Source organism: Polypterus senegalus, chromosome 6 (genome assembly GCF_016835505.1).
Source record: "Polypterus senegalus isolate Bchr_013 chromosome 6, ASM1683550v1, whole genome shotgun sequence".
NCBI lineage: Eukaryota > Metazoa > Chordata > Cladistia > Polypteriformes > Polypteridae > Polypterus > Polypterus senegalus.
In genome coordinates this window covers 126,114,452-126,138,749 of record NC_053159.1, presented here as the reverse complement: position 1 = coordinate 126,138,749, position 24,298 = coordinate 126,114,452, and the positions used below count along the sequence as shown (strand labels likewise).

Sequence of the window (24,298 nt, the reverse complement as noted above, 5' to 3'; positions counted from 1 at the left end):
GTAAAATATATAATCTGGAAAGAACTAAAAAAAAAAAAAAAAAAAAAAAAAATCATGGTTTTGTCAGTAACTGAAATAAGTATATATATGGTTTATTCAACTAACACAGTAACAATCTTAAATGCCTGCTATTAGACATTTAAACACACCTGATCAAACTTTACTTCAAGTAAATAATTATTCATTTCATACAAAATGCTGGTTAATCCAAGAGGTTTGCTTGTGTTCACTTCTTACTACATTAGGATTATGATATAAGTGAATGACTCAAAATTGTCCATTCAACATCCATTAAATACATGCTAAAGGAGCAAAGCATAAATGCCAAATTTCTTAAAAACTGATTTTGGTACCCTTCATTTTTACACTTTTATCAGAATAATCTAATACATTAAATAAAACTACATACTTGAGAAAAAAATGAAAATGTCACATTAAGTAACAAAGAAAATGTCAACACTGCAAGTACTCTTAATTCAGGGGGATTCATTCTTATGATTCTTCTAGGTGTTTTGATCAAATGGCACAGTGATGTTCTGGCTCTCTGATATCTTTCTAACTGCAAATAATGCTACGCATGTTTTATTTGGCACTGATCTCCAAAATATAATGTAAGGCTGGAAACAAAAAATTTGGGAAAAGTAAATACTGTATATCTCATTCATGGCTATACTGTTATTAATCTGGCAGGCTTGCTCTGCTTACAGTGAGTTGTTGACAACACGTGGGAGGTTGATGCAGCACTCCATTTTCTTCCAATTTCATGTGCTGGAATTAGTCAGCAGGGTATCATTGTGAAACTCTACTTGAATCACAGATCAATAATACAGTGCATCACATGCTGACAGGCAGTAGAAAGAGCTGAATCCAAATGAAAACATATCTGACACAGATCATAGAATACTTCAAAACTTGGCATGCGGATCAATTAAGTCCAAAAATTTCACAAACACTAACAGTTGTTTTCTTTCCCATGGCCTAAAAACGGCTTACTCTGTCCTTGCCCTTTGATCTCTTTGAAACTTCTAAAGAAAATCTGATCCCAAGGTGTACTAAAAGACTATTGGGATATACTGATGGCTGCATTTGAATGCTGTGGTTACAGATTTACTGCCACATGGTTTAGATGTGAAGCAGTATTTAATGTCTTCACACAGACTAACGCTGCATGCTAAAAATTATTGCATGGCATTTTATATTTTACCAGTAACAGAGCACTGCACGAAAACACTTAACTTGAGCATTCCTAGTTTTCACCCTCTTTCTCTGTACGTTTAGCATTCATTTGAGGTTGATGTGCTTCTTTTCTACACCCTTGCAGCCCACTTCTTTTCTTTCATTGGCATCTTTTCGCATTAAAACTGATTAAGTCAGTGTTTATGTTGCAATTAGTGAGTTTCCCTTAATTTTTCACTTAAGCTGGCACTTAAGTCTTTAATAAGCCTCAAGAATGATTTAAGATATGAAGAGGCAGGGGAAATGACAGCAAAGGTGATAGGGATGAGAACGCTGCCCGTACACATGCGTCGCATGGCCACCCTGCTGGCCACTGCAGAGAGTTTATTCTACAATAAAATAAAATAAAAATAAAAAGAGGAATAACCTTGGAGGTCAATCAACACCCTGAAAGCGGATAGTATACATCACATAGTATAAGTGTACCAAATTTCAGGTCAATAGGTCAAACGGTTTGCGAGCTATAGGTGATTTAAAATCCTGGACAAACGGACAGCCATGGTAGCATATTATATATAAAGATTGCTTTTCATGTACTGTATAATGAAATGAGTTGATTTTATTTGCTCACCATTTTTCACCATACTGCTTCATTAATAAGGTTGAATAAAAATATTAGTTTTAATCCATCAAATACAACACCTAGTACAACATATATTAAATAAGAATAATGTAAACAACTGGATACAGAAAAAAAGTTATTTAGCTTTCAGAGCTTTCAGAGTGCTTTTGGATACTATGAGCTCAGGATTTTATTTTGTATCTCCTAATTATTTTTATTTGCTTTGGCCATGATTTCTTGCTTAGGAGAAGAGACTCTTGTTATCTCTATATCTGCCCATCTATGCTTTATCTCTTTTTCTGGTTTGCACATAGGAAATCATCTAGTTTAGCACATACATATTACTTTTAATTAATGAGTACATTATTCATTTAATTTTACCATTCAAATGTTCAAGTACTATAGGCATATCAAAAAACACAGACACACTAAGGCCCAAACCCAAGAATTATCAGGTGACTAAAACTGTCCACTCTGAGGGCCATAATTAACTCTTTGAAAAGGTTTAAACCAACTGTATGGTTCAAGTTGTTGGCTTACAAGTTATGCATGGCTTTTAATGTCACACCAAACTTTTGCTTGACACTGTGGCATTTGTCAAATTCTTTTCTAAGGCACTCATTATTTATGAAAAAAGGTAATGAAAATAATGATAAGTATATACACATAGTGCTATGTGAAAAATAGGAATTATTACTCTAGATGTGTGACTGTGATAAGCAAAGCTATAAATTTACCAGTTGCTAAACAAGGAAAATTAGTTTTAAGAAAATATAAAATGAGCATGGAAGTGCATTGTTGTTTTATTTAAACTAGCACAAACAGATCAGTGTAGAGTTTTACTACTTAATAAAAATTGTATGAAAAAAAAAAGGATGCTCCTAAAATATTTTCTGAAGACTAATTAATGAGCATTACTACACTACTCTTCTGTGTTTAAAGATGGGAGGAGACCATAAACTAGCCAGCTATATTCCCAGTTTTACACAAGCAATCTGTAGGCCCTTCATGCTCTCATATTCCAGGATATTAATAATTTAGTGCAATCTCTCATAATGCAGCATTTGCAGCAGTGCTTCATCAGCAGATAAACTGATGATATTAAAAGGCTTGATAATTTTCTTTACATTGCCCACAGGAAAAAAAAAAAAAACAACTTTCAATAAAACACACATTCTTACAACCTCATCTGAAAGGCATATCTTAAAAAACTGAGGCAAATTTGCTGAAGATCTTCCTGTTTATACTGTCAGGAAATTGAATAAAATAGACAAAAATGTGTATCTTAAATCTGTTTAACACTGGGGTAGCATATAATCTTTTGCAAAATTATTTGCACATTTTTACATTTAATAAGCATTAAAGGTATAAAACAAAAGTCACTTCATCTATGTCTCATAATTATGGTGTATACAAAATGACAGAAACCAATGAAACTGGGGAAACGAGGCACAAAATATAAAAGTTAATGAGATACTGAGAAATCCAAGGACAAACCCAGAAATCTAAAGGTTTTATTGTTTCCAACAGTTTTGTTATAAGTCTTCATATATAACATCATAGATGGTACTATCAAGGAACCCAAGAAATATCTACAATGCATTGTTCCTCAGTTTGACTTCTCTTTAACCACATCATAAGGACTTTGAATCCCAGGTTCTACAACTTCCTCAATAAATACAGAAAACTCAATTTCCTATTGAAAAACATGCCAGAGAAGGAAACTTCCTCTTTTTATCACAACAGTAATCTTGTAGAAACTATACCCTCCGACCTCCCTCTTTCACAGGATGAATAATCACTACTTAGCAAAAGTCTGTCTTTTATTGGCAGTGCCAAAAAAGTTTGACAATCTCCAAGTCCATGTTGACTTTAACCGCTTTTACGATTGGGATTTGTCTCAAAGCACTCCTTGAAGAAGAAACCAGCACTGTGAAAGAAAGTTATCCAGTCTTTGAAACCATCTACTTCATTAATCCCAAACAGAGATTCAGGACCCCAATGGCTGGACATTTTGAACTTGTTGATTATTTTATCAATCAGTGTGCTAACCAAATTCCTAGTAAACTTTCTTGTCTCAACGAATACAGAACAAGCCTTACCAAAGCTCAACTCCAAGCACTATTTCTTCTACATTGAGATGATACTGTCAAATCTGCTGACAGGGTAGTGTTGGTAGTCTGGAGAAGTAGCTCTATATTCCAGAAGTTTCAAAACAACTTCAACAAAGCCATTTGTCATCCCATCAAACAAGACCCAACAGATGATTACCAGCAGGAGTTAAGTTCTACCATTTCTCTTCTCATCAGCAACAAGGAGTTATCTCCCAATGCTAGTTGCCTCATTACTGAAAACCCACAGATATCCTAGTTTGACCTTCTCCCAAAAACCCATAGCCCTACTGTTTCTGCGTTCAACTGTCCCACTACTCGTACTTCAGAAAAAAAAGGGCTTCTTCCTGAACACACTCCTCCAATTCTTCCAGACTTGAAGTTTAAACCGAATTCAGAGAGAGGGCAAAAGAAACTGAACAAAAGATTTGACGCTGAGAGAAAATAAAGATAACTTTGCTGTTAAGTTCAGGAGCTCAGTAGCACAAGATAACTAAAGCTTAATGGTGAGTTTGTACATTTTAATGAGTGCTGTGACAGAAGAGACAGTGCTTCTGTCTGCTATATCTTTCTGTTATTCTGACTATTGCATCACTATATGTCATAACAGTGAAAAGAATGTACATAAGCATTGCAGTCCATGAATATATTATGTATTGAAACACTGCATCTATTCTGACATGCCATGTTTGAATTTCCAATTAGTAATGTTAACTTGTTTTTTCATTCATTCTTTCAGATGTGTTATAAGATGGTGAAGGCTGTGTAGCCTTCTGTGTGTTTCTACTGAAGTTGTTTTGCAAATTTGTTGATTGGGTGTGTTGAGTAGTGAAATCTGCATCTCCTTTGGCTCTTCATTATTAACAAGTCCTTTTCACCTTCTTTTGATAGGGTGTAATATATTGTTTCCATTGGATGCATATTTTACAATTCATATTTTCATGAACACAGCAGTTCAGTAATCAGAAGCTTGCTCTCTGTCAGATAAAATTAAAGACTTATCTTTATCTCCGCACTTTGCAGTTCACAATCACTACCCCTACTTTGACCGTCACCTTCATAAGACATTGAATCGATTTAGAAATGTGATACTCAGTAAGCCGTCAAATTATTTTCACCTAGCTTTAAGTAAAATTCACTCATAGTTGTCTCCAAACATGTCTAACACAGCTTGCATACATGCAGCCTAATAGGACAGATTACGGCATATGAGCATTGCAACTGCATGCAATGTGCTAGTATAGGTGTGCATGGTCACCGTTTAATTTAAGCTAGTTAAAAATGAGTGAATGTACAGTGCAAGGAGACAAATCAGGACAGTATCAGTCTCACAATCTACGGGAGGTATTTTCTGAAAAAAGAAAATGAAAATTATAAAATGAAAATGCAACCTCTCTTTTGCAATTTCATTTTCAAAGTCTGTGCACAAGAATGCTGAAAAACTTAAATCTAAAAAAAAATAAAATTAAATAACCGCATTTGCGATTACATTTTCAAGTGCACACAAGAATGCTGCAAAAAATTAAAAATAAAATGAAATAATCCTGTTTGCCATTTCATTTTCAGTCTGAACAGCAATGAAGCTGCACAACTGAAAAGTAAAACGTATTTCCACTTTGCATTTTCATTTTTAAGTTCTCAACAAGGAAATACTGTAGTACGGGTCAACGAATTTACCCACAATTCTTTGTGTTTCGTAGCTGTAGAGCCAATTTGATCAATAGAAGGTCATTTATTTTCTTCCTACCTATGGTTTGTACCAGACCTGTACAAAATATATATCAATGATTGCATTAGTGCTGCCTCTTGCTCCAGAAACCAGCTACAGAAACACAATGATTTTAATAGTTTCTATATATCTCTCAGGTTTTCTGTTGATGTTTCTACAACAACTCTACCATTTTTAGATATCAGTCTTCTATCAGTTTTCCTGGACTTCAGTTCTGTCAATTACAAGCCAGTTTACTCACAGACATAGCTTCTTTTCAGCCCCTTCCATCTCTAGCATACTAAACTATCTTGTTTTTCAGGCCCTCGGACTCTGCAGTGATGAGGTTAACTTCTGAAATGAAGCACTCAGAATAAGGAATTTCTTCAATGACAGAGGATTATCCTGCTCATATTGAGGACATGGTTATCAATCAATCCAGGAACAGATCTTATAACATTCACTCTAAAAGGAGCCCCAATTATAAAAATCAGCATCCCCACAGAAGAGTAAACAAAATTTCCCATTTTGCAGATATGCATATATTCTCTAAAGGACAGCTTTTTCACACCTACTATAACATTTTCTCCATTCAACTACTCTACCTTTGTTCCCTCCCTCCCCACCTTGCACACCTGATGAAGGCCATACAACCAAAATGTTTGGTCTTTAATCTTCTTTCATGTTCAGTGTGGAAATAACCTTAAGTCTTTTTTTCCCTACTAGTTTTTCATATTATTATGGTGATATTGTCTTTCAAAGTCTGTTCAATTGAAAGGAAGCACAAACAAACCTGAACAGCACATGGTACTATTAAACTAACCGATTATTGTACTAATATACAGTACCAATATAATTTGACATGTTTAGTTTATAATCCTGGTTACATAATCAAAACATTAACAAAATGGTGAAATAGAGAAATATGCCTTGCACACACAAAAAAGTGCAAATGGTTTCCCTTTCAACATTACAAAATAAAACATACCTGCACATCATATAAAGCCACAATATTTTCATGCTGCAGCTCCTAGTGAAAGAGAGAGGGGGGGGATAATGATTAGGCTGGTACCCTAGAAATACTGAAGCAACTTAGCTGTGAGAAGTTAAGTAGGAATGGAATTGCAATTTTAGTTTACTTTTTGCTTTGTCCATAGGCAGTAATATCATTGCTACACTTAATGGTGAGGGTGCCAAACTCATCGCCAAGAGGGCCATAGTGACTGCAGATTTTCATTTTAGCCACTTTCTTCATTAGTAATCAATTAATAACTCTAATGGAACACATTTTTACTATAGTTTTAATTAACTTGCTTTGTTGGAACCCCTGATTCTTTTCTCTTTAAGGAACAGACAAACAATGAGATGCACAGTAAAAAGATGGTGAAATAACTCAAGGTTCTGAAACTTAGTTCATGAAGGGCCTCCATTGTCACTACAGATAACTTCTCAAATTCATGACTAATTATTGCGGTTAAGGAAGTACATTAGGTATAACTTCTTAGTGCTCTCATTCCACCACACTAGGCACCTCCAAAACTGAGAGTACCGTCAAGATGTTGTGGGGAACAGACCAAACTAAAATTTCTCAGACTTTTAGTTTTTTGTTTTCAAATTCTTTTTGAAACATATACAGTATGACAGACACACAGGGATCAAAGTAACTGGTCACCTATTGGATCATTTTGCATCTCATTATTGTTTGTTCTGTTGGAGATAACTGTAGCTATTCAAGATCTGAGTTTGACACCCCTGACTTAGATAATGTTCTACAAAAGGATGATGTTGTTCCATTTTATGACAGAAGCAATTTAACTCAATTAACAAAAAGTCTTGAAAACACCTACAAGCAGGGATTGGGAACATTTGATTCCAGGCCTACAAAGCTGCACTTTGACATAAAGCACAGATCTCTTTAAAAGCATGACACACATTTACATTAATGTATGGTATTAACATGTGCAGAATATTACTTAACTCATCACATGAATGAGGCTGCACAAAAACATTACACTTGCAGCAAAAAGTGTTGTGCTTCAGAAAAACTCAAATTTGTGTTTGGCAAAGACAAAGATGCTACAGTATATAGATATCAGTGTAGGTGTTATCAGAAGGAAGAAAGAAAACAAACAATTATACTATTTTTTAATCAAAATAAATATAAGAAAACTTACATTTGTAAAATAACCTAATATATACCCCTCCCATTCAAATGCATCTCAAGAGTATTCTTGTCTTTTGTGCAATTTAGCATAAAGCCTGCATTACCAAAGTGTGCTGTATGAGTAAGTAAACATCTGTGATGATTAACCAGATGGTGTTGACCTCACAGCATGGAAATCTTTTAAACACTTCAGATCATGAAGTACATTAGCACCACAAACTTAACCATTAAATACTTATCAGGTTGTTTTTGTTAAAATTCCAATCATTTTACCAATTTCTGCAGCAAGGCTTCTAGATCATTAATGTAGAAAAAGAAAGCACAGAAAGTCACATCCATAAATTGGCTTTAATAACATCATTAACAGTAATTCTAGGACTGGGATACTATCCACTCATCTACCACTTGTTCTGCATTGTTTGCATGCTATTTCCTCTATGTGTATAGTTCAAAGATCAGTAGAAGTTAAGTATATTTACTATCAATCAATGATGCTAGAGAATGTTTAGCTTGGAATTTCACACTAGAAAGTGTCAATTAATTAAGCTAAGTAACACTGACAAGAGAATGAATACTTCACTCATCATGGCAGTGCATGGAACCAGAGTCCATTCATTGTCTGTCAGGAGTTTGCTCACCACCTCTATATCCATGTGTGTTTTCTTTCACCCCCAACTACCCACACTAAATCCCCGAAGATGTACAGGTTACAGTAAATGGCAATTCTAAAATGACCCATTGTGAGTTTGAGTATGGTTAGGTGGTGGTAGGTCCTGTGATGGACTGATGCTCCATTCATGGAAGTTTCCAGTTTCATTCCCATGGCATATTACAAAAGCTTCATGACCCCCCAACTGTGACAATGAACTGATTTTGGTGGCTTGGAGAATGTAATGTTACGTAAATTAAGTTTTTAAATTATCCTTTGAAAGTAAAGGGATTAGGATTTATTGTGCAAATGTGACTGATACATATGACTGTCTCAATGCTATATTTATTTATCAAACCAGAAGTCCTCTGAATGAGTATTTCTTTAAAAAAAAATCCATTCTTCTTACTGCTTGACTCACAGAATTTTTAATTTTACTATGCTTCTAAGGTAATGCTGAAGTTTTAAATGACTGAATAAATTAGTTATGTAGCCCTACGTCAAAAGACAGCTTAGATTTTCCAGTTGAAGCACAAATAGAAGGATTAAACCAGACTGATCAGTCTAATACTTACCTTCAAAATTTTAATTTCTTTGCCCAAAAGAATCTGTGACTTTGATAGATTTTTCTTGTTGATGCTTTTGATTGCCACTTCCCAATCAGTTTTCTGAAAGGTTAAAACGGTATACTTCTTAAAAGATAACATTTAATCTCTTAACAAAAGTGTCACCTCTTCAGGGATCAAAGCAGATACCATAATAATGTAAATAATATCAAAAATGCAGTCTTCTGGTCATTAACATAATACAAACAACTAACAGTTAATTTAAAGATTGTAAAATAGCCAAATCTTCAAGATTATCACTGTCAGTATGCAAAACAGGAAAAAGAATCCGATTTTTTTTCTATTGTTTCATGCTATGCAAGACAAGAAAATATTTACAGTACATCACCATGAACTATGATCCTAGCATCAAATGCACTCAGATTTCTGAAATGAATAACATAACATTCAGCAATAGATATGAGCCCAGATGTACAAAAACACTGTAAATGCTACATGAAGAGAAAAAAAAATAAATCTGAATGCCAAGCACTTACTACTTTCACCAACACCTTTAGTTTTAGGACCGTTTGCTCTTGTATTATCAATTTCAGGGCCATGGGATGGATGTAACTCTCTTAGTTTGTACTAAATAAAGTTTAGATTATTGAGTGTAAATGTGTGTCATGGCCTTTTTAAAAAGTATTTGTAGAGAAAACATATCCATAAACAGCAGACTAAGCAGGTATAAATATCTATTGTCACATGATAGATATTTCTGAGTCATATGGTGCCGTCACATATCTATCAGCACTGTAGCTCAAGTTGGAAACAGATACCAGTCACAAGTGATTTCCCAACTCCTTACACTAGTAATGGAGAAATCTCAAAATGATCATGCAGAAAGGATACAAAAATATATACAAAACAACATTTTTTACCTCTGACTGTCTCACAAGATCATTCCACTTACTGTACAGCAAAGACTTGCAGCTTTCATTTTAACAGTACATCTGCCACCTGCCTGCAAGAATCACACTTCCCAGGCACAGACTTTGGATACAAATTCAAGATGCAATCACATACTGTTCCTGCTAAATTGCCCCAGCAAGTGGACAGAACACAGAAGGCAGCAGTCTAGTCAAAATACTTAATCAAAATCACTAATGTGCATATAAGCAAGAGTATCAACACAAATACAAAACCAGAAGCACAGCCAACCAGGTCACTTAGACTGTCTTAAAACCTAGTCAAATCAGTAGCCTCCTTAGTGGTATAGCATGACAACATTCACTTTGTTTTTATATGAAACTGGAAGAAGAGGCAAGATGAGACCAAGAGGATTAAGTGAATTATGAGGTGAGGAGGCAGCATAGCCAGGATTTAATAAATGAAAAAATAACTCATGAACTTTCAGGAACACACATTAAAAACCAACATATACAGCAGATGACTTTTTGGAATTTATTTCAGAAATTTAATTTGAATATGACTAATTGATAATGTAAAGAAAGTACTGATTAAGAGGACAATAAGCAATCTGGGAGAAAGTCAGAGGTGTTGTCCTAGAATCTACAAAATCAGTTATAAACATTCTCATATACCCAAGACCAAAGCTATTCAAAGGGCCAAAAATGGATACTATAAAAAAAATAAGTTGAATATAAAGTAAATAGGAGAATTACCATACTCAAACTCTATACAGCACAACTGAGACTGCACTTAAACTTTTGTCTCTAGCTTTGGTGAGCTTACTCCAAAATAAACACTGTATCACCAAAATGTAAAAAATACAAGAATAACTAAGGGGCATCAAATGAATTATTATGATGGGCTTGTTTCAAATTCAGGACTGATTCCTTCTTTATGCTGCAGTGTCAAAATCATCTCCACTCTTACATGGCCATGAAATGGATTAAAGCAAGGAGACAATGTTATCTCTAGCATTATAACAATGACCTACTTGGAAGGACTAAAAGGAACTGAACCCATTCATCCTTGAACAGAACAGGCTACACAGCAACCAATTCAGTTACAAATTTTTAAGTCATCAAATTAGTTCAGAACGACAATTCTGCGGTAACTGTTATCCACACAATTTCAAATATTAAATAAGCATTGCTAAAATTTGTAAAATTACTATTGAATTGAACAAAAACCTCATGCATATAAACTAGAAACACAATTTACCTCAACAAATTAGAAATAAAAATATTTACCTTTCTGTGTCTCCCTTTGAACACCACTGCAAAAGCTCCATGGCCCACAAGATCTTTTCTACTATATTCAAAATCTCCAACAATCTCCATTTTTTTCAAAATGATTAGATGTTCACTGAAGGCTCTTGCAAAGTGTGAAAAACGATATTATCCACGGATTTAGTTCAATTAAACAGAGCTTGCTTTCAAAAAGTAAGAAAAATAATTAAAAAACAGGATGTCTAAAAACAAAAATTACAAAAAAAGCTGTCAAAGACAGATTTCCTTCTTTTGTTTCCATGTAAGCTCTTCCACTGCTCATTAAGTGCAATATGAATGAAATAACTGGTCAGACTAAAATGGGAACTGAATTGTAAAATGCTAAGTCTTTATACATACTTTAAATGTATTTCATGTTAAGAAAAGTGTATAAACTTTAAATGTCACCAACAACTTCTTTCTTCATAAAAATGTAAAAGTAACAACTTTGTGATACCTGTTTTACATTTTATTTTTGACTTTTTGAATAACGTTAATCACATTCCACAATTAAAGGTTCCTCAAAAATTATGGCTGAGAAACAAACTTGCCCATTACAAGCATGTTCTGAGGAAAAATTTGCTATTGAACTGTACTGTAAATATCAGATGACAATGATAAGAACCTGGGTGGTGAAATCGGTTATCACGAAGTTAATCACCATTTATGAAAAGCTTGTATTTTTTTCCTTTGGACAAATGTGCTTTTAAACCTTAAAATACGAAAACCTTGTGTAAATTCACTGACAGTCTTTTCACATACAGCAAAGTAATGAATCAAAAGAAGTTCGCCCTTTTGGAATTCAAATTAAAAATAATGTGCCTTTTGACGATAGTTATTAATTAACTAAAATGCAACTTGTGTTAACAGTACATCGTTCATCTAACAGACTGAATGAAATTTGGCAAGTTATTCAATTTATTCGCAATGTCGACTTTGGATAATTAATGCAGCATCATCTTAATAGTGGATAGTATTCAGGAAGAAGTAAATCCTTCTTTGCATATTCAATATCTGGGGGAGAATCCAACAATCCTGCTAAAAAGTCGGGTAATGTCCGATTTTTATTCCTGTAGATGAAACATGAAAGTGCACCAGTAGCTCCATCATCTTTCCATGTGTTCACTTTTTATTAGAAAAATAAATAATTAATCTGCAAACGTCTTCTGCAAAAACACCAATTAAAGATCTATGCTTGTCATTCACAATGAACAAGGATAATCCAAGGTGAAATATCTTGGAATATAAACTGAGGATCCCAATGCAGGTTACGAAGATTTTTGTAAATACAAAAGTAGTGACGTGCAGGACTCTGCCTTAGACGGTGTCTTCATTTACATGTATTATAGACTATATTTTGTTAAAATGACCAGTCTTGCATAAGACCGAAATTACATAATTTTTAGAAAGTCACTTTACTGAAATGTTTGACGCGATGCACCTTTTACAAAACCGAACACAAAATTAAATGCATTAAACACAGTCATTGTCGTTCCTGATTTGATGTCCACTGCTGAAACACCAGAAGGCAAGAACATCACGAGTGAAATGTAAACTGGAAAAAAACGCAGAATACCTCTAATGTAGGTATGACAACGTCCTTGTTCTCCTCACATGGTTAAGCTATACTTGTATAAAAACGCCTGTCATCCTCAGTAAACAAATCTGTCTCCATAGGGAAAAAAGACAAGTTTTAATTTTCGCTTGTAAATAAAATGATGCTGTATTTTGTTTTAAATCCACAGCTACCGGTAAGACAGTAGCGGATGCACGTGTCCTCTTCAGTGTGTGACTCTCCTGCGAAGTGCTCCTTGCCCTCTTCTCACCCACTCTCCTTGTTGATGGGTTGTTTAGAGCACGTGTGGAAACCCCCGCCCCTACTGGGCGCACGTGACCTCGCGCCCCAAATCCCTCAAGTACCGGGACGAAGGCTTCAGCAGGTATAATGGTGTTCAGATGTAAACAATGCGCACAAGGTGTTGGCGTGGATTCCTGGAGCGTGGGTGGCTCAGCGAACTCCCCTCGACATGCTTCAAGTCCGTTAGGCTTGTACAGTCAGGCGGCCGCGTTCAGGGGAGGCCTCGGTGCCAGTAAAGCCGTCCGTAGCTGGTGCTTCCCTCCCGATTATATCCGCAGCCCCAGTGGCTGGTTGCACCCATCCCCGGGCGACAGCCGTAAACATCACACAGTTTACTCCACTGCAGGCCGTCCCCTCGGCAGCTTTTCTCTTCCTGCTACTTGTCACCGACTGCTGAGATGCCTCGAAAAGCCGCAGGCGAGATTTACGCCTGGTGTCCACTAGCAAGTTCAAGCAACTGCTGTTTCTTTTCTAAATCCTATCACTGAGAGGCTGGTACTCCCTTTTTTGACATTACGAGGAAGTCAGTCCTTCGCGAGCGACAAAAACAAACCAGCACGGGAATGGGATAAATCATCCAACCTAAAAAATATAAAAATAAATTTAAAACATCTTTAGTTCCTCAGCATAGTAAAGAAACTTGGCAATAACGTTGCTATGGTTATTAAGTTTATGTTCCTTTCACATTTTTTCATTAAAACCACGTCTCTTTCAAAAACCCAACATATCTGTCACATTCACAAAGCACTGACAGCGCAGTCGCCACTGTGCTTATTTTATAGTGCGGCAGCACAGCCGCCATAACCTTCCGCCTTGCCAAATAGTTCCTCATCTTTGTTTTCATTGAATTATTTTCTTCGATAGAAGACGGTAAATACATTTTAGTTATGCACAGGGTCGTAAATAGTAAGCATGTGTGCTTAGCACACATAATTGGCAGAAACATACCTCTATAATAAACGTAACGTGGTGAACAAAGCATGACGTTATGTTTGAAATGTAACGCGCAATGAAGAAGAAAATTACTGAATCATTTTTTGGTGTAAAGGAACAACAAATAAACGAACCCGAAGCGGTCAGTAGCACAGCCGCTTGCAGAAGGCATCTTAGCAAAGAGATGTGAAGGTCAGGGTTTGCATCTGAAAGAAATCTTATCCAGTGCCTTATAACAACAGCACTTACCTTCTGGCCACTAGTCTCGTTCCATTGACAACCACGGGGAGGGGTGAGAGGGAGAGTTTTCATCGTAGCCAATGTCCTCCTTTGAGTATAGTTTCATTTTATTCTTTCAGGATGGTATCACGGAAAGTATGTCAGGATCCAGCCTTGCATAAGGTATGTACCAGGACAGGCCAGCACAATACACACTATAAACAAATTAAATCACACTGGTGAATTTGCAGGCACCATTCAGCTTTTCCTGCATGTTTTTAAATTTGGAAAATTGAGCACCTCCACATGTGAACAAAGGGAAAACAAACAATCAGAAGGCAAATTTAAAGTATACTGTATGTCTTATTAAAGTAGTTTAGACCGAAGATTCTTATTGAGCTCGTATTGTGGGCTTTTTTTCCCTACACCTTTACATAAACCCCTGATTTATATGTTTTCTCTTTTATTTGCCTATACTGTATCCTCATGGTCTTAGCCGTTTTCTAACAAGCCAGCAAAAAAGGTGCATATTTATTAGTAATCAATCCTGAGTTTGTTTGTTGTGTTTTGCCTTTGGATTAATTAAAGAATAATCACAAAATTCTATTGTACCCTATAGGGAGTTTCAACCAAATAATCAGAAAATTAATGCACAGCTTTGCAACAGATAGAATGTCACTTTACATTTTTAAATTTTACTCTTCACAATTGTCCCACAATTGCTGTGTTTGCTAACTCTGATTATTTCTAAATTTGTGTATTGTGTGTGGAAAGAGAGAATTAAAAAGTCAAACTATGAACTTCAATCAAGAATTAGCCTCATATTTAAAGACTGCAGGCTAAAATGAAATCCTGAATTTGCTGTTGCCCACCGTGAACCTAAAATGAGTGGCCCTGGTTTAATACGTAAGGGACTTAAAATGAGTCATTTAGCTAAGGGTTCGATAATTGCTAAATTAGTGCTGTATAATGAATTTTAGGATGTGTGCCTATATTTATATATCTATACTTTTATACAGTGTATATATATATATATATAACAGAGGTTGGGAGCATGCACTGATACAGAGTGTTGCCCCACCCACCAATTGACAAACCACCTCAAGATCCCAAATTAGGACCCGAGTGCAGCCATGCAATGAGTGACACCTCAGTACTACAGTAGTTCAGATGAAATGGAACAGTATGAGTTTTTTTTTTTACAGTGGCTGGAGTGGCAATTCTGCCACTAACCTCCAAGATTCCCTGCAAGTTGGAGGATCTGCTTGTAGGACAGGATACAGGTTAACATCATACCCCGGATCCAGCAGCATCCCTCTGGGAAAGGTAGCAATAACCAACCCAGCTAGGGTGCATATCCATCGACATACTTACATAATGTAATCCCATCCAACCAAGGAAACGCCATCCATATATAGATGCACACACACATATAGTTCATGGCAACAACAACAACATTTATTTATATAGCAGGTTTTCATATAAAAGATGTAGCACAAAGTGGTTTACAAGAAGAAGAAAGAAAAAAGAACAAGTGTAAAAATTAGGCAGTACTAATTAACAAAGAATAAAGTAAGGTTTGATGGCCAGGGAGGAGAGAAAACACAAAAAAAACTCCAGAGGGCTGGAGAAAAAACAAAATCTTCAGGGGTTCCAAGACCATGAGACTGCCTAGCCCCCTAGGCATTCTACCTAATATAAATAATCTAAATCAGTCCTCATGGTTTTCAGGCTTCAAGTGGAAGAATTAGACAATGATGGTCATGTGGACCTCTGTCCTTCAATCCATCAATGTAGGGACTGCATGGTGCTTTGATCAGGTGGTGGTGGAGCAGAGTGCCACCCCAGAAAACCAGAAAAAGAACAGTAGAGATAGTAGGGGTTAGTATGGATTTCCAAGCCATGAAAAAAGTGATAATTAAATGCATATACAGCATATCAGGGTTACACTAAAATGAAACTATGAAAAAGCCATGTTAAAGTAATGGGTTTTGAGCAGTTTTTTGAAGTGCTCCACTGTATTAGCCTGGCGAATTTCTATCGGTAAAATATTCCAGATTTGAGGTGCATAACAGCAGAAGGCTGCCTCACCACTTCTTTTAAGTTTAGCTCTTGGAATTATAAGCAGGCACTCATTTGAAGATCTAAGGTTACGATTTGGAGTGTAAGGTGAAAGGCATTCCAAGATATAGGATGGAGAGAGATTATTTAAGGCTTTGTAAACCATAAGCACTAAGCAACATATTGCTGGAGTAGTTAGAGTTCCTTAGATCTACTGATGGCTGAATTTGACTTCTAGCAGTGTGGAGTCTGCATGTTCTCCTTCAGTGTAAGTGGGTTTTTCTTCCCAAATCACAAATGTGGAGATATACTTTATTTAATCACTTTAAAATTAGTCTCCTGTGAGTGAGTATGTGGGTAAGTGAGTGTGGTTCCCCCATCATGATTTAGTTCAGGCCTTGCTCTCATTGATGCTTGACTAGTTTTCTGGCAAAAGGTAAATACTTCATGAGTGTCTTAGCACTTAAACTACCATGGGATTTCAGATCCTTTCCATGATCCAATTTTTCATCATGCCTGCATAATTCTCAGAAAATAGCTTTTTTGTGGAAGAAATTAAGGTAGAGAGAATGTGTCCTTCTTGTTAATAATGAAAGATCAAAAAGAGAAATCCGACAGGCAGGGATTCTCTAGAGAGCAAGAAACAAAGCCAAGCCAAGATGTTATAAAAAATAATCATTCAAATACTGTAGATTATAAACCAACATGCAAAATAAACTGATTAATAATGAGCCTTAACTTTGGAAGAGCAAGCAAAAAGTAATGGAAAATGATCCATCAGCCAACCTTATATAATATGACCACAGTGACAGCCATGCCCTTAGGACACATGGCACCCCCTTGACAGGTACAAAAAATTATGCAGAGATGACATTGCCAACAAGATAGTAAAAAAAAAAAACATAAAACAAAATGACTTGCACTGCGACATCCTCAGAGTGGCTTTGCACTTAACAGGTGTTAGAGCACATCGCCTCAGGGCATGACAATGCTTCACTTATCATTGTATCTCAGCGTGACTTAGTTCTCCACAAGCATGCTACCATATACTCGTAGAACTGCAATTTTCCATAACACGTTCAAACTAAAACACAGCACTGTTGTTTAACACTCATAAAACTTAATAGTCTTCATCAAGACCTTGGCTTTGGTTATGTCTGCATTCTTTATTCTTTTAATACCAGAATCATCTATACTTAGCAATGCAGATGGTAATATGAAATTATTCACCTTGCTCAGGGGTCTCTTAGTTTTGTGTGCTACCACCATCATAGCAACTCTGTCATACAGCAGGTGTACATGCTCTTTGCCCTGCAATTAGATGGTGAAAGGATCCTTGGAAACAAAATCATTTAGACTCATAAGGTTTTGCTTAGAAGAACATATTTCTGTAAACCAAGTGAAAATACCATATTTTTATATGCTGGATATGAAGCATTCTTTAATTTTACATAATTATAAATAATAGTACAAATCTGCTGAGTGAATGAAAAACTAAGAAATTAGCCCCTTCCTGTTCTTTTACCTACTTATTAGCTTTTATCTCAATAGTGATCCTGCATAACATAAGAGCTGTGGTGAAATGTTCTGGTCCAAATAATTTTCCACAATACACAAACAAAGGTTTGGGGACCGTCCCCATATATTGTCGTCCAGACAATAAAGAATAAATGATGCAAAGTCTTAAATCAAAACAATGAACAGTTTAGTTCCAACAAAATGGCGAATTTATAGGGAAAAGGATTATGGGACAGGAAATGGTTGGCATGAAAACAGGAACCGGAATTAACATCATAATGATGAGACGGAAGTGAGGTGCTTTGATGGAGCCGGACGTGACGTCATCATGGTTGGCCGGAAGTGATGTCATTGCGGCCATTTTGGAAGCCTGAAGTGGAGGAACTTATTTTTCTTCAGATTTTCTGTTGAGCAAAAGAGATTTAGGTAAGTACCACGTGACAACCCTCTATCTCGCGATGTTTCACTCACCTTTAGGCTCTTTGACTGCCTCCTAATCGCACATGTGTGACATGACCCCCCCCTCAGCCCAGACCCATCGGGTCGGGCGACCTGCACCGAGAGGTCGTGTACACGAGAGAGCATCTGCGTTGGCCTGTAAGGAACCCTTACGATAAATGACACTGAAACGATAAGGCTGAAGATCTAAAAACCACCTAGTGATGCGAGGGTTAGACTCCCGATGAAGGGACATCCACTGTAAAGCAGCATGATCCGTCACCAGAGTAAACTCACGCCCCAATAGGTAGTACCTTAAAGACGTGACAGCCCACTTAATCGCCAAGGCTTCTCGCTCCACCGCAGCATACTTGGTCTCCCGGTCCAGCAGTTTCCGGCTAAGGTACATAATGGGGTGTTCAGCACCATCAATGCACTGGCTCAGCTCATCCTGTGGCCGATGCGTCGGTCTGGAGGATGAAAGGAACAGAAAAATCAGGAGATCTTAAAACAGGTGCTGACGTAAGGGCCAACTTTAAGTCACTGAATGCTTTATCCACTGCATCATCCCATACCACTTTTAAAGGTGCTCGTTTCCTTGTTAAATTGGATAAGGGCGTAGCAATTTCTGAGAAATGCGGTACAAAACGGCGATACTAACCTGCCAATCCCAAAAATGCTTGTACCTGCCGCTTATTTATCGGACGGGGCCAATTCAAAATGGCATCAATTTTAGAACATTGTGGTTTAACAACCCCCCCTCCCACTAGGTAGCCTAAATATTTGGCTTCCTTCAACCCAAAGAAACATTTCTTTGGATTAATACGAAGACCTGCTGACGCTAGCTTGGAGAGTATTGTTTTAACCTGCCATACATGATCCTTCCATGTGCTGGAATAAATGACAACATCATCTAGGTAGGCAGCACTATATGAATTGTGGGGCCGTAGCAGTGTGTCTACCAGACGTTGGAAGGTAGCTGGCGCCCCGTGCAAGCCAAAAGGAAGGACCTTGTATTGCCAATGTCCACTGGGTGTACTAAAAGCGGTTTTTTCTTTGGCGGAGTCCGCTAAGGGAATTTGCCAATACCCTTTTGTCATGTCAAGAGTAGTTAGGAATTGAGCGTTCCCTAACCGATCAAGTAAATCATCCACTCGCGGCATGGGATACGCATCAAATTTAGAGACCTAATTAAGTCGCCGAAAGTCATTACAGAACCTCCATGACCCATCAGGTTTAGAAACTAAGACAATTGGACTAGACCAAGGGCTATAGCTCTCCTCAATAACCCCCAGTTCTAGCATTCGTCTAATTTCCAACTCTACTTCCGCTTTCTTTGCCTCCGGAGCCTATAAGGTCTTTCTCTGACAATCACTCCAGGGTTAGTAATAATGTCGTGAACAATCAACGCAGTACGTCCAGGTATCTCGTCCACAACTTTGGGGACAGACAAGATAGCCGCCTCGAGATCTTGTCGCTGTTCAGATGTTAATTCAGGGCCAAAATTAAGGTGGGCACATGACATAAAGAGAGAACGAGGCTGACTGGACGAGGGATCAGGCTCCCTGTCCTTCCATGGTTTCAGCAAATTAATATGATACACTCGTTCACTCGGTCGACGATTCGGTTGTTTAACCAAATAATCAACGAGTCCTTTTCTCTCCTTAATTTCATACGGGCCTTGCCAATGAGCTAACAATTTTGAATGAGAAGTTGGGACGAGTACCATCACACGATCACCCGGGACAAATTCCCGGATGGTGGTGTTCGGTTATAATAACGGGACTGCGCTGCTTGTGCTTTTTCCAAATTTTCTTTTAGAATCGGCCTGATTTTCTCTAGTCTATCGCGTAATTGCGATATATTCAAGAATATTTGAAGTAGGGAGGACCTCCTCTTCCCATCCTTCTTTTAGCATGTCCAAAAGTCCTCTGGGTTGTCTAACATATAATAATTCAAAAGGAGAAAAACCAGTAGAGGTCTGAGGGACTTCCCGATAAGCAAACAAAACGAGAGGAAGCAACTGATCCCAGTTTTTTCCATCCTCGTTAACTACCTTACGTAACATCTGTTTTAAAGTTTGATTGAAACGTTCCACCAACCCGTCAGTTTGGGGATGATAGACAGACGTTTTCAGATGTTTTATTCGAGTAATTTGGCTACTTCCTGAACGTCTCCGAAGTGAAAGGAGTCCCTTGGTCCGTTAAAACCTCTTTGGGGATCCCAACACGAGCGAATATCCCTACTAATTCCCGTGCGATGTTCTTCGTATTAGCTGAGCGCAACGGAACAGCTTCCGGAAAGCGAGTGGCATAATCTACTAGTACCAAAATATATTTAAAGCCTTTTAACGAGGGTTCTAGTGGTCCTACGAGATCGACTCCGACTCGTTCAAAAGGAATATCAATAAGGGGAATAGGAACAGAGGAGCTCGAGTCCTTCTTGGAATCTGGCGAAGTTGACACTCTGGGCAGGAAGCGCAAAATCGCCGGACCTCCTCATTAATTCCCGGCCAATAGAATCGGAGTTTTATTCTCTCCAACGTTTTTTCGGAGCCTAAGTGGGCTCCTAGAAGGTGAGCATGTGCTAATTCACACACCTTTCGCCGAAAAGTGCGTGGAATTAACAACAATGATCGCACTTCTCCCTCGTGTTCTGCCACTCTATATAATAATTCATTTTTAAGTACAAAGAACGGCATCGGTGGCATGGGATCCAGGGTTGTATAACCCTCAGTGGATACTACTGCATTTCTAATAAATTTTAAGGAATCATCGTTCCATTGTTCTCTTTTAAAAGGGCGGGGTTAATAGGAATTGGGCAGTTAATTCTTGTATTGGGTCCTGTGCGACCTTAAAAGGTGGGTTTTCTGTCGCCACGCCCTCCACGTTAACTGTACTAGTTCCCGCAGAGGTCGATGGGACATCGATTCCTTCACATTGGGTACCCGTATGGGTCCGTGCTACTGTGGGACATGGCGTGGAGGCAGTCGGAGCAGTATTCTCCATTACTAAGCCTAAATGTTTTTTAGGTACAGTTACGTTAATACCGCTAGTAATTTTATTCCAGTCCCTACCTAGTATAACTGGAAAGGGGGGATCCGGTAATACAGCCATGGCCATGCTCGTTAGGTTATTGTTCACCGATATCACACATCTGGCAGTTTTATAATACCGGACATCCCCATGAATACATTTAAGACTAGTTTTTAACTTAGTCCACTGTTGCGGTAAAACGAAACGGGCAGCAACAATGGAAATGTTACTCCCGGAATCAAACATTGCTCTTACCTTCCTGCCATTTATGATAACTGCACCTGTATAGGGCAGAGATAAAGGATTAGACACTGTGGCACAATACCTTTCTCCCTTTACTAATGAGCAATCCATAGGCTCGATGTGACAGTTGGGGGACAGATGTCCAATCTCCCCACACTTGAAACAGCGGGGAAGACTAGCACATCTGTCCCGTTACGGACGGCAGGCTCGGGAGTTTGTCGGGGGGGCTCAGGAGCTGCCCCACGTGCCTGTTGGGTTCGGCGAGAACCGTTCTGACCGCCCTGATTTACAAGCCGCCCAGTGACGCTCCGTGATTTGTATCAAGGTGTCCATATCTTGGAAATTATGTTTCTGGACTTGCTGGGCGATGTTTTCAGGGAGGGCATGCACAAAAGTCTCGCACGCTAAAAGCTCGGCCACCTTGTGCGAATTATTGATATCGGGCCGTAGCCAGCGACATACTTTTCCCCAGGCTTCAAAGCCCTGGGTTCTTATTGGTTTTTCCGGATCGAATTGCCACTCCCTCCATTCCCTCGCCTGCTGTTCCGGGGATACGCCGTAGCGCTTGAACACCTCCGTTTTTAGAGCGTCATAATCAGCGGCCTGCTCCTCAGTTAGATCATAATAGGCCCTCTGCGCCGTTCCCTTCAGGTAGGGAGCCAGTTGGTACGCCCATTCCGACCTCGCCACGCATTCCGCTTAGCGGTACGCTCAAAAATCAAAAAATACGTTTCAATGTCATCTGTCTCCGTCAATGTAGTCAATGCAATCGGTGGTGACCGAGCGACCTCCGTCCGTATCCCTGCAGCAGCACGAGCGTTGGCTTCCGCTACTTGGGTCCTCGTCTCGCCCATCTGTAGTTTTAAAGTCTGGAGATCGCTCATGATGGTGTTTAGGACGGTGTTCAGGTCCTGTTCCTCTGACATCTTGAAAACAGACGAAAAACAGTCCTGCCGACTACGCCAATTGTGGTGAAATGTTCTGGTCCAAATAATTTTCCACAATACACAAACAAAGGTTTGGGGACCGTCCCCATATATTGTCGTCCAGACAATAAAGAATAAATGATTCAAAGTCTTAAATCAAAACAATGAACAGTTTAGTTCCAACAAAATGGCGAATTTATAGGGAAAAGGATTATGGGACAGGAAATGGTTGGCATGAAAACAGGAACCGGAATTAACATCATAATGATGAGACGGAAGTGAGGTGCTTTGATGGAGCCGGACGTGACGTCATCATGGTTGGCCGGAAGTGATGTCATTGCGGCCATTTTGGAAGCCTGAAGTGGAGGAACTTATTTTTCTTCAGATTTTCTGTTGAGCAAAAGAGATTTAGGTAAGTACCACGTGACAACCCTCTATCTCGCGATGTTTCACTCACCTTTAGGCTCTTTGACTGCCTCCTAATCGCACATGTGTGACAGAGCATAAAGAAAATTAACAAATGGTTTACAATGCTTCCACCTTAGTTTAGTTTGCACTTTATTGCCAAAACTGAAGTATATACACACTGATCTTTGATACATTTTCTTTTTCTGAATTTTGCCTTTCATGATCTCCTGCCAAGTGACTTCCAGATTATTCTTAGTAACATTTTTAGATGCAAGTTGCAGAGTATTCCTCCTCTGGGATTGGAGTTTAAAAGCTTTGTTTCAGTGGCCATTCCTACAGAACTGAAAAAATTAGGTGAGTTAATGGAGCATTCCTTTAGCCTTAACCTCTATTAGTGCTTCTAACTGCAAGCGTATTTCACTTATTATGTTGTGTGTTTGCGTTTGGGTGTTTGGGTAATCCAGATTTCTTTCTATAGTTCTATGACATGCCCTTTAGTGGATTGTCAACACTAATCTGACCCAGAGTGTGTGGTCAAGCGTCTTGAAGTACTAAAGTTTTCCTAGTCCTACACTCTTATACTTACTCTTTGACAGACATTATTATAAGGAATTGGTTAACATAACAGATAGAATGTCACTTTACATTTTTAAATTTTACTCTTCACAATTGTCCCATAACAAAAACAAATGAGACTGCACTGAGGTTCTTATTCTCCAATTACAATGCCCCTTGGCTCTATATTCTTTAAGTTACAAGAAGTTACAATGTCTTGGCTCAGTGGCACCATACCTGATTGTGGAATCTGAACTACAAACTTCCTGATATTAAATCCTTTACTTCTTGGCACGCACATCCTGCTTGGATGAGAAGGAATAAATGAGAGAAGTGGCGCAATTTACGGTCTAAGGGAAGCCAGAGCAACTTGCATTGATATTAACATTTAAAAAAAATGTTTTAGGTAAACACTTATGGGGTCCACTAATATAAACAAAAACAGTATAAGCCTTTGTGTTATTTGTATTGTTAGCATACAATGTTGTTTGACTAGAAAAAGGAACAACAAGAATAAAGCGGGTACTACCTGTGTGTAAAGCAGACAAAAGAGAGTGGAACAGTGCTTAGCACTACTGTCTCATAGCTTTTTCAGTTTAATCCTAAGCATTTCACTTAATTTGCCAGTGTTCTAATTATAAAGAAAAAAACACATCTAAACAATTGTTTATATATCTGTATTTGTAATGCATATTGTGATTGCATTCATTATAGAAAATATGCTGTCTGATATGTAAAGTGAAAAGTTTTTGTGTTTGTTTGTTTGAAATGTAAATTCACAATATTGAACTTATCTTTGTCAAAAAATTGCAGATTCCTTGTTTGTGCAGCAAACTGTAGGCTATGGTTCATTCTAAAGTTTAATGGGTGCCCCCATCCCAGGCAATGCCAG

The 24,298-nt window shown here is 37.9% G+C and overlaps 1 protein-coding gene across 1 annotated transcript in view; it reads right to left on the bottom strand.

Annotated features, from left to right (window-relative positions):
• Nucleotides 1-13,818, bottom strand: part of ulk2 (unc-51 like autophagy activating kinase 2) — a 58,206-nt gene extending 44,388 nt beyond the window's left edge. The window contains exons 1-3 of the mRNA XM_039757086.1: nucleotides 11,195-13,818; nucleotides 9,006-9,098; nucleotides 6,606-6,647 (exon numbers count right to left, since the gene is read on the bottom strand). Coding sequence (XP_039613020.1) covers nucleotides 6,606-6,647; nucleotides 9,006-9,098; nucleotides 11,195-11,284 — 225 coding nt within the window. The 5' untranslated portion in view covers nucleotides 11,285-13,818. The remainder of the gene's footprint in view (nucleotides 1-6,605; nucleotides 6,648-9,005; nucleotides 9,099-11,194) is intronic.
• Nucleotides 13,819-24,298: the final 10,480 nt, after the last annotated feature.